Source organism: Limanda limanda, chromosome 11 (assembly GCF_963576545.1).
Source record: "Limanda limanda chromosome 11, fLimLim1.1, whole genome shotgun sequence".
Lineage (NCBI taxonomy): Eukaryota > Metazoa > Chordata > Actinopteri > Pleuronectiformes > Pleuronectidae > Limanda > Limanda limanda.
Genome location: NC_083646.1, coordinates 17,102,091 through 17,118,592, shown reverse-complemented (window position 1 = coordinate 17,118,592; position 16,502 = coordinate 17,102,091). Strand labels below are relative to the sequence as shown.

The following is a 16,502-nucleotide window of genomic DNA, read 5'->3' as shown; positions in this document are numbered from 1 at the left end:
AATTAAGTGTTTTATGTTTATTGACTAGGGATGCAGTGGTTTGAACTGATATGATTTAATTTAAAGAAAATAACTAGTATAACACTCTAACAAATGTTCAATATAAGAGCACAACCTTCATTAGGAGAAAAAGGACACAATAATCATGTGACATCTAACGTGATAACTATCACTATCGACAGATTCTATTTCAATCCACTCATTTATCGTCCAGCCCGTACAACAATAATATCCATATAATAAAATGATGCACTTCTTCTTGTACTGACACTGACAAGTTGGTAATGGTTTCATGCTAATCAATTTCCATCAGCATTTGCTTTTATCATGGCTAAGCATGTCATAAAAATCCTGAGGGTGTGTTTGTAATAACGAAAGGACAAAGACCTGCTCCTCCATAACATTCTCCACACCCTAAATGTGTTTTATTTTTTTTATAACTATGCAGTCATTCCTTATTAATCATCATGTGTTCGTCTTGCCCCTTTTGTAAGTGAAGGCAGCGGTACTCCAAGTGTGTTGAGGCCACTTGACTCCCTCTGTGGGAGCCACCAGCAGAGAACCCAGCTCAGGAGCACTACAGTGAGAGGGCAAGACAAATAGCTGGAGTCACTGATTGCTGTAGGAAAAGAATCAAGGGCTGAAAAAACAATGGTGTGTGCTCGTGTGTGTGTGTTGTGTGTGTGTGTGTGTGTGTGTGTGTGTGTGTGTGTGTGTGTGTGTGTGTGTGTGTGTGTGTGTGTGTGTGTGTGTGTGTGTGTGTGTGTGTGTGTGTGTGTGTGTGTGTGTATAATGGTTAACCTTCACGGTGCAGAAGCAGAGTTAAAGAGTAAATATTAGTTGAAGGTCTATAGCAGAGGAGAGAGAGAGAGAGAGAGAGAGAGAGAGAGAGAGAGAGAGAGAGAGAGAGACAGAGAGAGAGAGAGAGACAGACAGAGAGAGAGAGGAGAACTGATTTCAAATACCCTATTCAAGAGCACTCGAAGTGTTTGCAATGACAAAAAGATCCGTTGTAATGGAGGGTTATTTTGTAGGGGTGTGTGGGGTGGAGAGGGGGGGGGGGGGGGGCTGCAGCTCTCTAAAGAAACGATGCAGTTGAACTGTGATATGCTGTGGAGTGAGTTGGTGAGGGTAGTTTTCTGAAAGCGAGTCACAGTTAATGTTTAGCCAGGAGTCGGTTTATGTGAAACAATGTTGACATAACCTCTGAAAGGGCACCAGGCAGTTTAGGGTGGCTCGCAGTCACAATCAATACGACCTGTAAAAGACCCTGTATCCTTCACGTGATATAAGGCCATTGTTTGTAAGACCAAGACTGCTACAGTAGATATCTCTTAAATGGGTAAGGACTCTGAGGTTTTTTGAGAGAGCACCTTTGTCCTTGTTCCACAACAGTGGATCACTACTATCTCACAGCCGGATGCCAGAAATAAATCATTGAAATCTCTTAATGTTCATTCTACTTGATTCTATTTGCTTTGAATGACTTTAATTGATTAGAAACAGATACAACCATGAATGAAAGTGGAGTGCATACCTCCAAAGCCCAACCAGTGTCACAGGTGCAGATTTATATAGGCCCTAAGGACTAAGGCAACAGCCATACGTTTTCTTGAAACTAAAATAGTTTTTTAAAACATTTGTTTTCAAACTAAAATGATCTCAGTCCATACCATTGGGCCGAAGTATCAGTTTTTCTACTAAACAGTTGATTAAGCTGACAATGCCACACACTCTGCACTTTTTACATCGAATGTGAATCTATATCCCTCTGTTCTGTTCACCATGACTCAAGATGAGGAGGGTTACAGCAATTTGGACAAACACACAGATACAAAACACTTGGTTCCCAGAAATTGTTGAAAGTCTCGTATGTGGGTTTGAACATTTTCATGTCATGTCTATAGTTTCAAGCCGGTAAATACAGAGTCAGGCAAACTGCATTTGAGTCAGATACAACTGCAGAGAAAACAAACAGTCTTAGACACTCATTGGGATGCGCCCTACCGCAGCCGTACAGTAGGCAAACATAAAGTAAGCTGCAGTTAGAAATATGTATGAGGACATGAGAAGTTTTTCATCCTTTGCGGCCAAATATTAACACATTTCCTGTGAAGTATGAGGATATCAAGAACAAGGCATGTGTGAGCCTGTGTTAAAATGTGTGACTGTGCTGTCTCACCAAACGGACATCTGTCTGGGAAATCACAAATTCTGTAGGTGGTGAAGAGGGAAGAGGGAAACCTTCTAAACGCACTCAAACCAATACACTAAACTGACTGAACTTTTTTTTACTAAACCTAACTGAACTCCACTTCATGAACATATGGAAGTTGAAAAGCCAGGGAAACAACAAAGAGTTCCTGTGAGTTTTCCTGCGGTACAAATATATGGGCCACACAATGCGTTCTGTTTGCTTTCTACCACATACAGTTTGTAGCAACACGCAAAAACAAACACTGCAACGAATGTATGTTTGAAGCAGTGGAGCCGCTGACGAGTTAAAATTCTACAGTGTAGCTCCAGTATCCTCAAGAAACCCCAAACTGCTGCACCAACAGAGCATCATGAGCCCATGAACGGCAACATGAGTTCTTTAAAGTTCCCTTAAAGTCGCCTAAAGTTCAATCAAGCTGCACCGAATGTCAGACACTCTGCTTTCAGATGTGCACTGAACGACCAGAGATCCCCTGAGGTTTCTCTGCAGATATATTTGCATGTGTGAACGCAAATATCTGAGAAAGAGCCAAGGGAGTTTCTGCAGACTTTTCCCTACTAGCTCCCTGGATCTCTGGAGCAGAATCAATATGTTAAGTCTTGCCTCCGCCTGCTGCACCATCCCTCACCTGAATCCTCCAGGGGATTTGTTACTGTTGTGAACTTCTGAGTGGAGAATCTCCCGCTGCTTTGATAATGCTCATGTTTGAAAACAACTCCCTCCCCTAAATGTGCCTGATTATATTCCCTGGGGAAAAGGGGAAAATGTGGAAAAATGTAAAACGTCCTATTAAAATTAAAAAAAATAATCCTGTATCCGCCCCCTGATTCAGACCGGTTGTTTTGTGCAATCATTCTGACAAACAAACAATTAAACAAATGGATAGGGTTGAAAACAACCTCCTTGGCGGAGGTAATGAAACTTTTAGCCAAGTGGGTAAGTTATTTAGTGATGTCAACAGATGTTTCTATGCAAAACCATCAGGGTCAAAATATAATATGTCGTGTACACTTCTACATAAATGTACTACGCACGTGCAGATGCATATACACACACACGTTCATACATGTTACATTGACTACTGGATGCCTCCTCCTCACCCCGTCCTCCCTCCTCTTCTCCTGCTCTTTGGGAACTCGCAGATGAAAAACATGGAGGCCTCACACTCCACACGGCCCCACGTTCCAGTGCTGAGCAGCTCCACACAGCTGGAGTTTGTGGTTGAAGATAAGCTGGAGTTTAGCACCTCGTCTTGACTCCAGGCTGCAAACCCCTGCAGGGGGCTGGAGTCTGCGTACACATAGCTGCTTGTTCCATTCTGATGGGGAAAAAACGTAAGGGAGGGGAGAGAGAGAGAGAGAGAGAGAAACACGGAACACTCTCAAAAACAGCTTGTCATCATTTATCAGGTTTAGATAACTTGTCATCCGCAGAATTGTAAGATAGAGTGTGAACAGTATTACAGAGGGTGAGCACAATAAGTACACCAACCTTTCCAATAAACAAATGTTGTTGGTTATAATTATTACAAGTAGTGACATCTGTAGAGGCATGAGTATTACCAGTAGCTATATCTGCATTCTTTATCAAAATGGCACAGCCTAGACATTGAGAGACAACCCATTGCATGAGTACTTTTACTTTTAATACTTAAAGTAAATTTAAAAGCAAGTACTTTTTACTTTTAGTTAAGTAGCATTGTTGATGTAGTACTTTTACTTTTACTTAAGTATATATTTTCCTGGGTACTTTTACTTAAGTACTAAACTTCAGTACTTCCTCCACCACTGGGTTTAAGACAAACTTAGAGATACAAATCCTTCTTTAGAGAAAAAAGGAAAACAGTGGTGGATCATGTTTTCTCAGGTTAACTCCATCATTAAAAAGAGCATTAAACCTTTCATATTGAAGATGATGGCAGCAGCAGCAGAATCACCCTTCCTCATTAATTATTCAGAAAAGTTACAAACTGCTGAAGCGCTGGATTCACACTGTCTCATATTTCCCTGTGGGTTTCTCTCCGGAGTTCAATGCATGACTGAGAGCAGCCTATGTGTGTGTGAGTGTGAGTGCTGGGGATCACTTACTGTGTCCTTGCTTTGAGCCTGCACACCAATGTAAACTTGCGTCAGTCCTGCGCGACTGACGTAGTCTGCCATGAGTCGGTTGTCGTCGGTGGTTTTGGGCATGGCCAGTGAGCCTCCTCTGAGCTTACAGTTCATCGACGCCTCTCTGAACCTCTTGGGTTCCTTCACCAGCAGGTAGTACCTCTCCTCCGTCTCCTTCAGCCCCAGGATGACTGCACAGGGCAAGAGACTCAGGTCATTAGGAGATTTTACATGTTTCCCACCATAATTGATTTGATTTGATAATTGTTTCTTTACATAGATCAACAAATCTGAAGCCAGGGGGTCGACATGTCTCATTAAACCTTTTTGGAGCAGGTCTGTGTCAAGCGCTTGGCACTGGCAGGACATGATTAATTAAAATGAGGACAGACAGTTTTTTTTATCTTATTATATGGCAACGTTCTTTTCCGATGCTAAATATCGGGGTAAAAATGAAGATGTATTTTTTGTTTTTTTAGAATATTTTATTTTTCCAAATATTTTCACAACATGAAAACATGCAGAGCATACATAAAACTCTACATTAAACATTACTGAAATTTACATAACAAAATAAAAAAAAAATTACACACATAGATGAAATAAAATTAATTAAATATTTCTCCCCACCCAAAGAGAAAACAAAAAACTAAAAAAAGTTGGAGCATAGGATGACACATCACAGAGAAATACCGCAATGACACAGTAAATAATGTAGTTCAGAGCTCCAAATAAAAATGAAGATGTATTTGATTATTTTCAATTCATCAAATGAAACCAGGAGTAAGCAGACACGTAGGGAAACTAAATATCGTTAATGTTATTCTAACAAACAAACAAAAGGCAAATAAGGTAATAGCACCTGCGCATTTTAGTTTAGATCTATTTAACAACTATAGTCAACAATGCCTTGAAAACACAGATTTACTTTATCAATATTCATTTATTTTAATATTAGAAATAAAAATAATGTTAGGGAATACAAAGAGATTAAAATGTGGAAACCACAAGGTGGTGGTGGGGGGTTTACCCCCCCTCAGTCCTGGGAATAACAGAGTTGTCCCGTTCATTATCATTGCAAATATAGCTTCAGAAGATTTATGGAATATAATACTATGCATTGAATGCACTTGTGCTAATTACAGATATAACATAAATGCCTTTTTAAGAGTTGAAAGATTTAACCCCTCTCTCATTTGACTCACAGTGGTTTGGTCCACTGCCCATCCCACACACAGACACACACACACACACACACACACACACACACACACACACACACACACACACACACACACACACACTCAAGCACACACACACACCGGACACACACACTCACACACACACACACACACACGAACGCACACACACACACACGCAACCACGCAAGGGATTTGCTGTGGTGTGTTTGTGTAACATTAATGTATAAATAGGAGACAATTCAAAAATATTATAAACACAAGATTTAGGACTGTGCAATATGAACAATAGATATTTATAAATTAGAGTATGACTCTGAAACCTCCATGTGTCACATCCCCGGTAGAAGACGGACATTTGTGCCGCCCCTCACTTTGAATAGTTTTTCATTTTTTTTATTTTTATTCCAGAATGGTTTTCAACTCTAAAAGGAGTTTTGTTTTGCTTACCTACGAAGCATGATGATGGGTAAATAGTGAGGACTCACCATTTTTCAAAAACTTGACAGCGCTCCTCAGTTTGCCCGTGTTGACGTCCAGCTGACCGACCACTTTCCTGTACCTGCCACAGTCACATGTGGTGCCTGCAGGAGATTTCAGTGAGAGCAGGACTTAAAAGCACAGAATCATTTTACTGACGGTAACAATATCATACAACACTTTTTCCCCCTGCTGTATGATGGGAAAGCCCATTCAGGGGATAGCACTGCCACATATCTACACTTACTCTATGCAGATGTGTCCTGACATAATGTAATGAGCGATATGTAGGACAGTGCCACATTTTTCTTGTTGCACCTCTGCCTGTCCTATAACATCCTGGCTCTCGTCTTTAATAAGACAGATAAACAGAGCAGGAACTGTCCCTCCTCTCTCATTTAATTGCCCAGATTCTCCATAATTTGATATTTAGTTGAACAAGTTTTTCGCTGTCAATGACCAAAGGACAGGAGCCGATGTTCCCCAGTTTCCCTGGCAGTGCTCTGCCAGGCCCATAGTGCCTGTGCTCCTCTCGCTATGGGCCTTAGTTTGATTTTATAACCTAAAACGAATTTAAAGCTAAAAGTAAGCACTCAGACGTCATTTGATCTAAAATCGATTTTGCTTTGGTGCACAGCCAAAACACTGGGAAACCTCTTGTTGTCCTGTCACATCCTTCTGACTGCAGTGTATTTGATGTTTGTACTGTAGCAGTAGGGTGCATCCTGGACAGAGTCTGAGGATTTAACTGACTGCAATTATTGGTTCAAACACATATTCAGGACTACAATTTTCTATCTTTATGTGTATCTCAATTGCTGTGACCTCATAATGTTGTTTCATAGGGAACAGAATTGGATTATGGTCTTGCATTCAACTTGAAAACACGAGTGTGTGAGCACTGTCAGGTTATTACTCACCTGGTTTCCCTTTCAGACCAGAGGGCCCATCCACACCTGTATCACCTTTGTCCCCTACAGAGAAACAGATATCACAGAAAGTTCATATGATCAAAACATGATAATAAAATATAAATAAAGTTACTATAAACACAGAACATTCCAGTTTTATATCCCCTTTAATTTTCCTTTGCGGACAAATGGGTCTGGGTTCTTATGGGTTGATTTTGGTAAGGTGCAATTAAATCTCAAATAAATAGCACAGCACCATCACTGATAATTCAGTTTTAAGACCGCTACACAGACTAATAACGAAATTGTGCTGTAGGACCTATTGATTACCACTAGATGGCAGCATCATTTATATAAAACTGTTTAAAGCGGCTGCACACAGGTTCAGATTCAAAGTTTGACCTGTTGATTCAATTTTTCCATTGTTCTGAAATTTCTTTTAAAACACAGAGTTTGGGTAAATTGTAACTTTTGTGTATCCAGGTTTGTCTTTAAAAAAAAATACTTTATCTGCACTTATATTGAGTGGCTTTAACTTTGGAGATAAACACAACTGGCAGTTGCACATTTTGGGGAAGTGTGGCTGCAGTACAAACGACACAAAAGGCTGGTGTTTTATGAGGAAGGACCACAACAAAGACTTACTGTACCGGTTTGATCTGACCAGTGTGTGTGCATGTGTGTGTGTGTGATTCGGATGAAATTAGAATTAGAACACCCTGACCCAGTCGTGCAGACTTCTCTGGCTTCAGATTTAACTTCTTACCACATCACCTGTATTGCACCTCCATGGGTTAAATAATAAAACAATGACAGACATGTTACAGTGCAGATTAATAAGTGGGTTTAAAGTCCTATACTCCCAAAGAGGCCTGCTGCTGTGAGGTGGGTATTTTTAATATATGAACTCACAGTTTATAGCTTTATAAAGTTATTTTGCAAGAAGTTATGTAGATAATCTTATAATAGCAGTATTAACAGTATAGAGTTACAGCAGATTGATACAACAGTTGCTCATCAGCATCTACTATATATCTTTATTTAACATTAATTGCTGAACACAGCAGAGGGATGGAAACCGTTTTTTATGAGGGATTTTTAAACGTGATTAGTCTTCTGTAAAAAAAAAAAATTACCAAAAATTAAAGTGACTGGATTTTAGTTTGTGAGTCTGCTGGAGCCAACACTGGCCTGAAGACATTTGTTTTATGAGCTACAGACGCTCAAGATGAAGGAAAATCCAAACCTGTGACCTCACTCCTCTCTCTGCACGATGCACAGTCACTTTCCTGTAAACGTATTAGAAGTAATGAACAGTGAGAAAAGTGAATGCTTAAAAAAAGCAGGGAAACAGGCCACCGTTTGGCAAAGCGTGTGAATGACATCATACTGTCGGTTTACACTGTATATTTAGATTATACCATAAAGAGGGAGTTGAGAAGTGAGGAAACGGGAATACAGTAAAGGAGTTTTAAGGAAATTGCAATTGGCCTGAAGCAATTAGTAACAAAATAATTTAAGGATTTTGTGGTAATGTCCATTCTGCTTTTTTGAATGTCCGAGCTGAGGGGGGAGTTCAGGAAACTAAATGTCTTCTTTAAGCTTTGAACCTCACAGCTACATTATTTACAGTTATTGAGCCTTTTGTTGACAAGTACAGGCTGTTTGTCATGTTCCTGGCAACTGAAACGTACACACACGATATTCAGAGATGTTTGTAAATCTTTTAAATCTTTCTCTTTGTTTTGGAAAGATGCTTTTTTAAACAAGACGCTGAGGATTGGCAAGTGGAGGAAGCTTTTCTCCTGATGCGCTTTTGTTTTATTTCTGTATACTTTACTTTAAAGACTTGTATACTTAAACAAAGTACACAAGAACATCAGATTAGAATGATTTTAAATTGATTTTATTGTATATTTACCTTTATCTCCAGCAGCTCCCATCTTTCCTGTGGTTCCCACCTCTCCTCTGAGTCCCTTCTCTCCTGGTGCGCCTTCAGAAGATGAAGGAGAAAAGACAGATAATGGGAAGGTTGAAGAAGAAAAGGAAAATGATAATGATTTGATGATAAATTTCCAATCCAACACATGTGCATAATATACCTGGAAAGTTATTTCTAGAACCTCCCATTTAATCTTGAGTAAATATGGAAGTTATCAGTGTCACATCATGTAAAATCTCATAATCATCATAAATTGGACAGCTCCCTTTTTTGTCAGGCGGACATTCTTCCATTCAGGTTTGTTATTCTTACAACAATGTCTGTATCACCGCTTTCATCCTGATTTTTCTGTTGATTATTTTGTCGTTTTCAAAACCTAATCAATATAATTGCACTCTTCCATCTCATCTTTTAGGAATCATCTCTACGAGCCCCGAGGATTCTTTCCGACAATTTCTGCATAGTTTGTTTCCTGATGCCGTGATTATTATGACTATTATGCCAGCAAATAAATTAGAGTGGGGGGGGGGGGGAAATGCTGATTCTTGTTGGCACTGAACGAAAGTACTTTGTGTTGAGATTCCGTCTGTTGAGTTAGAAGATGTGTATTGTTGTAGGATCTGGTTTAGACAGAGAGGAAGTCTACTCTGGAAATGTTGTAAACAAAGGGAATGCACTCGCTTATTATTTATTCATGGTGTCTTATTATTTTCGTTAGTCCCTGATTTCACCTCTGGGTTCTGGTACAATGAGCGCCAGTTGAAATGGGATATTTATTTGCAGGTATCAGTATTGATTATTTATTACTGCCTGGTTTAAAAAAAAACAAACGTATTGATTACAGTCCTCCTCTCCTATTAGATCACTTTCATCTAGAAGAACTCACAGACAAACTCAAAATCAAAATATGGGATGTCACAGAGAAAGTGGAGGAGAAACCAAAGTGTGTGAGCGTGTCTGTGTATGTGGGAAAACGACCGAGCCGACTGAGGCGCTCTGCCAGAACTTGAATGAGTATTTCCTCAGGAAACTATTCAACTGGAAATTGATGGCGTTTGAAATACTAAGTGACGCACTGGAGAGGCCTTTTGCTATTTGAGGGCTTTGCCGCACTCACACACACACACACACACACACACACACACAGCCAGCCTCCCACTTGCGCATGTCAACTTTCAGCTCGATGATTTGTGAGACGTGTTGGCAGAGGGTGTGAGGTCTTATGGATTGTAGGAGGTCTGGAGGACGCTGTAAAGCTCCGGCCTTTTTGGGAAACTTCACAATGGTCCCGGTACAATTGCTTTGCGCAATTTTTGTCTGTGCGAATGCCTGAGCTGAGGAGCACAATCACAAAGTCAATATTTCCGCAGCTCTGACCTGAGATCAGATTGTGAACGGTGATAATAGGTGTTTTCTGTTTTTTTCGCTCTGTGAAGAAATGTTTTCTCTGTGTAAAAGTTTTCCCTTCTGTCTCAAACAGTTGATTCATGTTGTTTTCGCAGTGCTGACGCTCGCCAGTTAAACTGTCTCTCTAAACGTCCAGATAACAGTTCTTCCTATCACTGCAGACACTCTTTATAATGGCCAACCCCTCTAACTGGTTTAACGTCTGGATTCTCCAGCTGCTGGAGGACAAAGGAGGTGGAAAGCCACATTTTTCATTTCTAATCATGGAGCTCAAGACAGGTTCTTAACAAACTGAAGCAATTTCAACGGCGAGAAGACCTTTGATCATTCATTGCTTTGTTTTTGTTTGCTCGATAATAACATGCAAATTCAAATTCTGCTCTTCCTCCTGTTTAGAGCTTGGTGGACAGTTGAAACAGAGCGGGAAACTTGGGCCTTCAGCCAGATTTTCTGTTTGTGTTCACATGCTTGACTATTAGCTGTTCCAACAGGTTCCTCAGAACAATCAGGAACATTACTCAGCTCCAGACGTTACTATCTGCAACCCTGAAAGTCCAACAGCAGCTTTGAGTTAGGCACAATTAACAAAAGTACAAATCCAGCCTGGCCGTTTTGTTGACGTTAACATGCTTGGCGCGACAAAGCGTTGTGTTTGTTTCCCACCGGAGCATTAACGGTCATGAATTCCCTTTTAACATTCCAAAATCTAGAAATGGTTTCCTGTAAAAAGGGCCTAAATTAAGACGAGGGAACACATGCGTCATTTGTTGAGCTGCTGACAACCTGCAGTTACAAAATCCTTATAAGAACCTGTGCTCATGCTAAAGTAAGCACACACACACCAAGAAACCTAATGACCGGGTTTGTTATACTGTTGAAAAATGTCCGCAAAGTTGAAAGATGTTCACACGTTCATATTTTCATACACGGACCCTTCTGGCATTCGTCTGTCACACTTTCTGACAGGAGAAGTGTGTGTTTCTTGTTGTCAAGTGGGTGAATGTGTGTGTGTGTGTGAGGAGTTAGCGCACAAAACAAACATCTGTGTGGAACAGGAAGGCCGCCAGGATCCAGTGCTCAGTGTGTGTTCCTCTGTGTGCACACGTGTTGTGGTTTTGTGCCAATGTGCATCTCACTCATTGTGTCTATATGCTTGTGTATGCAGTATGTTATACCATGTATGCCTCAGTGTGTTTGGGTGTATGCACATGATATGCCATGTAAGTTGGCCAGTTCATCTCCCCGTCTGAGCACATCTGGCTAAGTGGAACGCCACTGCTTTCCTCAGCCGCAATTAACACATCTCTTTTTCCCACAGAAACACAGAAGTGCAGGGCGGTCTGTCTGTGTGTGTGTGTGTGTGTGTGTGTGTGTGTGTGTGTGTGTGTGTGTGTGTGTGGGTGTGTGGGTGTGTGTGTGGGTGTCTGTGTGTCTGTGTGTCTGGCTATCTGTCTGTGTGTGTGTGTCTGTGTGTATGTGTCTGTGTGCCTGTCTGTCTGGATGTGTATGTCTCTCTGAATGTGTGTGTGTGTGTGTGTGTCTGTCTGTCTGTACCTGTTTGTGCGAGTGTGTGTCTGTGAGTCTGTCTCTCTCCCTCACTGTGTGTGTGTTTGTGTGTGTGTGTGTGTGTGTGTGTGTGTGTGTGTGAGTTTGTGTCTGTGGGTCTGTCTGGATGTGTGTTGGTGTGTGTGTGTCTGCCTGGATGTGTGTGGGTGTGTGTGTGTCTGTCTGTGCCTGTGTGTGTGAGTGTGTGTCTGTGTCTGTGGGTCTGTCTCTCTCTCTCTCTCTGTGTGTGCGTGTGTGTGTGTGTGTGTGTGTGTGTGTGTGTGTGTGTGTGTGTGTGTGTGTGTGTGTTTGTCTGTGTGTGTGTGTGTGTGTGTGTGTGTGTGTGTGTGTGTGTGTGTGTGTGTGTGTGTTTATACTGCACGGCCCAGGAAAGCAATGTGTCTTCAGCAGGAAAAAGCAAAAGCTGCTGCCAGGGCAGAGCTGTGGGGAAAGTTACAGCACAGAAACTTCGGCCTTGATTGTTTGTCCATATTATCCAGCATCAACGCAAATTATATTATTGAGTCAAAGAGGATGAAAGTCTATGTGAACGTAGTGAAATGTGCGGCCTTCACGCTCGTCAGTTTCTCTTTTTCCCTTTGGTCGTCTTCAGCCGCTGCACATGTCGGAAACTTGCTGCTTATGATACAAGATGTCGGGAATTCTGTGTGACATTTACATCTGATCAAAACTAAGTGCATTTTAAACTGGGGAGGGGGCTTTACAAGAGCTATATTGGTAGTGTCTGGTGAGGTGAAAATCCTCATATGATTTGTTGTTGATTTGTAAAGTTCCACTGAAAGATGTCAAAAAGCCATCCAATTATAATCTTTACTGTTTATCCTTTGAGCCAATCCCAGCTGACATGGGGCAAGAGAAGCGTTGTACACCCAGGTCGCCAGCGAATCACCGGGGCCAACATAGAGAGGAAACACATTTACACTCACATATGGACAATTTACAGTCTGCAATCAACTGAACCCAGATCTACAAATCTTTACACCGTGGGAGAAAAAACACGAAGATATGAGCAGAACATGCAAACTCCATAAAGAAAGACAATGTTTTCAAGAATTTTTCTAGTGTCAAAGTATTGTCCTCTGGATAAAGTCGCTTGCATCATTTTTGTAGCCATTCCTCCTTTGCAGTCGTCATTTATGACTCAATAGATGTGGTCGCTGGATAGAAGGATGATAGATGGATGGATGTTTGATACCTTGAAGTCCCGGTGGTCCGTTTTTCCCCAGTTTCCCCTGATCTCCCTCCTCTCCAACCTCGCCTTGGTCTCCTGGATGAAAAAGAAGAGGACTGTAAAAAGGGTTTTTTGTTCAAATTCAATTGATAAACATATTATGAGAAAGCATATTTCTCATGTCAACATACTGGAAAGTACAGTGTGTATCAGTGTTTACAACTCTCAAATTCGCCTTCCCAGTGTCACAGAGGTTAAATCTGGATATTCCCAGTAGCAGGGAGCATCCGAGCCGTCACAGGATGATGAGACGTTAGAACAACTCTCAGGTTGCCAAGAGCAACTATTGCACAGTACTTTGGTGGGTGTGTCTCTATGGATGAGCTTAATTTGTGGGTTTGTGTGTACATTGTACAGTAAGGTTCCTCTGAATCACTCGCAAATAAGTTGGACTTTTCATATTACATTTTAATACACTGCAGCCAATATCGTTTTTCATAAGCATGAACTGATGATTGCAAGAATGTTAATAACACAGCATATTTTTCAGAGTTGAAAGCATGAATGAGGGGTCGGAGAAAAATCTCTGGTGACTTCAAGTAGCGAAGAGATGTTGGCAAAAAATAAAAAATGTCGAGATTGAAGAGATTTTACTGCGGTCATGTCAACAACACTTCATGTTTCGCTAAGTGCTGGGCTTTAATACAAAGAGCTGTCACAAACTCCATCTATCAGCATTGGAGGACCACGGGGGGAGAATGATTCTGGTGTAGACAAACTAAACCACTGCATTTCCAAGTGATTCCATCAACTACAAACCTTGTCGACTAAAGCTGGAACACAACTTAATATATTGTTGCGGTTATTTGACATATTAATGAAGCGAAATTAGAAACCCAATGTTTTTTTAAGTTTACTGACGTGAAACGGACTAAAAACGGACCTACAGCATCAACATTCTTCAGTTTTAAAGCATAAAATGATGGTAAACCTATTTGAAAAAACACTGACCTCACAGTACCAGTAAATGTAAAAGACGTTTGTTTGCTTAAAAAGTTGCGTGGAATTTTTTTTTGAGGGGGGTTATGAAACGTAGAAACATGCACGTCCGACACCCACCCAGATATGCAGACGTGAGAAAACACACACACACACACAGACTCTGCGGTCACTCAGCGTCTAGGATGAGTCCTGTATAAATAATCAGTTCAGTTTAGTGGAAGCTGTCTAAATACACACTGTCACAATGGGACTTTCTTACTATTACAGATCATTCAGCGGAAAGATGACAACCAAGAAAATCATGCACACACTCACTTCTCGGGGAGAGGATGTGATGTTAAAGTTTCCCACCAACACAAACACTTGACTTTAAACTTCAGTCATAACTTCTGTAAAACTAACTTTTGTCCCATTGGTCCGAGCAAATGGGTTTTTCTACGTTTGAGAATTATAAAATGTCCCATCAGAGGCCTAGGTTAGATTGGTGACATTCGATTATTTTTCGTGACAGACCTCAATTCTCAGTTTCAGTAACATCTCTTCAACCTTCTATTAAGAAGTTTTGTGAGAACAGGGTAGAAAGAGAAAAAAAACGTGGAGCTGAGCTCGACTGTGTATTTTATTAGGTCTGTCTGTCTGAATCAGCAGGGGAACCAGCTACTGGATGTCATAAAATGAGAAACACACACACACGGAGAGGCTTTCCCTCCCAAAGACTATGGGGGAGCAGACTGCAAGCTAATAAACTCCAGGACATTACATGCTTGGTACCTTCATCATCAGGTCTGTAAAACCCTGCAGCCTATTAGAGGTAGTTCCTCACTATTTTCCACTCAACATTTCTTTAAGTTGCATGTAAAGCCAATGACATAATCAGTTCCAACGTCAGTTTCAGTAACACCTGTATATATTTACAACGTGGACATGGGTTTAAATTAGAGATTTAAATCTCCGAACCAATTTAAAAACCTCAATCATCCAAGAACCCAAACAGTATATAAGTAGAGGTATTTCGACTGTGTCGTACATTTACAGCTGTACCATTATTTGACTTACATTTACTGTATCACACAGACCTGAGGGGAAAATAGAAGCAGTTTACAGTAAACATTAAGACGCAGACACAGACACACTCAGGAAGGTGTTACCTTTAGCTCCAGGCAGAAGGGAATTGGTGCAGACCTCTGGAGAAGCGGAGATGGAGTTTAACACGGCCACACACAAACAGAGCTCCAACAGTGTTGTGTTGCATTTTTTCGCCATTATCTCCCGATCGTCCCAGACGAAGATACCCAGCTTTATATTTCTTTAAGCAGGAAGATGCTAGCACCAACACATCAACTGTGTGAAGTGTCGCTATACTGCAAAAAGAGAAGGGTTTAACTGCAGGAGCAGAGGATCAGAGCTGCACTAATGAGCAAACCCACTGCACGGAGGCTCAGATCTGTTTGGAGAACACACACACACACACACACACACACACACACACACACACACACACACACACACACACACACACACACACACACACACACTCACACACACACACACACACACACTTGTTTATAGAGTCTTATCAGTTACTTGTCATAATGTAAAACTAAACAGAGTCCTGCATACCTCTCTATCTCTTGGAATTCAAAACCGTCACTAATTGTTCTTCTCAGGTTCAAAATGTCTCTATTTTTGTTTCTATTTATTCCATAGTTTTTATAAATTACTACTTAAACTCAGTTTAAACCTCGAACATTCAGCTCAACATTGTTTAGTGCATGAACCTTTCCATTAGGTTTCATACGTTCCAAAATATTTTGGACTGAACATTTTCTCAACTTTTTCTTTTACTTTCACAACTTTAAGTTTCAGACTTCAGTTTCAAATTAGACACAAACTCTCAACTTGGATTCAGCTTCAATTTGTATTTGATTCGTCATCATTTATCAGTTTTATGTTTTTTCTGACCAGTGACAGGTTATCTGCCACGGATATTATGTAAATATAATATGTATGAACATATTTGCACTTTGATTTGGCACAGTTCATTAATATAACAAAGCTAAAGCAATATAGCAACATTTTTATTTAATACAATTAATCTCATTGAAAAAACAAATTTGTTTGAGTAAAGTGGAAATTCTGATAAATCAACTGAAATCTCATGCAAATATTTAGGCAAATGAGAGAGAGCACAATGTTTAAGGGAAAACATGTTGACTGGGTCCTTTTCTTTTTTTTAAAAAAGGGAGCAGCACCACTGGGCCTAAATATCTTCAACTGTTCACACACACAAACATATTATATAATGTTTATGTACATATGAACAATAGCACATTCTCACAAAAACACAAGACAAAAAATTAAAAAAAACTAACCTAGAAGAAAAATGGAGTGCGTGCACAGATTCTTGTAAAATTGCATCCTCTGATTTGTCACTATGTGCTGAAAACATGCAGGGATTAGAGGGTCTGGGGGCCTCAGAGGGAGAGAGAGAGGAACCC

General features: G+C 40.6%; 1 protein-coding gene across 1 annotated transcript; it reads right to left on the bottom strand.

Annotated features, from left to right (window-relative positions):
- Positions 1-79: 79 nt before the first annotated feature.
- Positions 80-15,423, bottom strand: colec10 (collectin sub-family member 10 (C-type lectin)). The gene is made up of 8 exons (XM_061080529.1): positions 15,153-15,423; positions 13,027-13,098; positions 8,838-8,909; positions 6,926-6,979; positions 6,014-6,109; positions 4,306-4,517; positions 3,319-3,536; positions 80-577 (listed from the first exon to the last, which is right to left on the bottom strand). The coding sequence occupies exons 1-8, from the start codon at positions 15,265-15,267 to the stop codon at positions 466-468; spliced, it is 951 nt and encodes a 316-aa protein (XP_060936512.1). The 5' UTR covers positions 15,268-15,423; the 3' UTR covers positions 80-465.
- Between the last annotated feature and the right edge of the window lie 1,079 nt (positions 15,424-16,502).

Coding starts and splice junctions, on each gene's coding strand:
- colec10 (XM_061080529.1), bottom strand. CDS start 15,267: ATGGCGAAAAAATGCAACACAACACTGTTGGAGCTCTGTTTGTGTGTG. Junction 4,518..6,013: donor TGTCAAGTTTTTGAAAAATG/GTGAGTCCTCAC, acceptor TGCCCTGTGCAG/TCATCCTGGGGCTGAAGGAG. Junction 3,537..4,305: donor AGGCTCAAAGCAAGGACACA/GTAAGTGATCCC, acceptor TTTCCCCATCAG/AATGGAACAAGCAGCTATGT.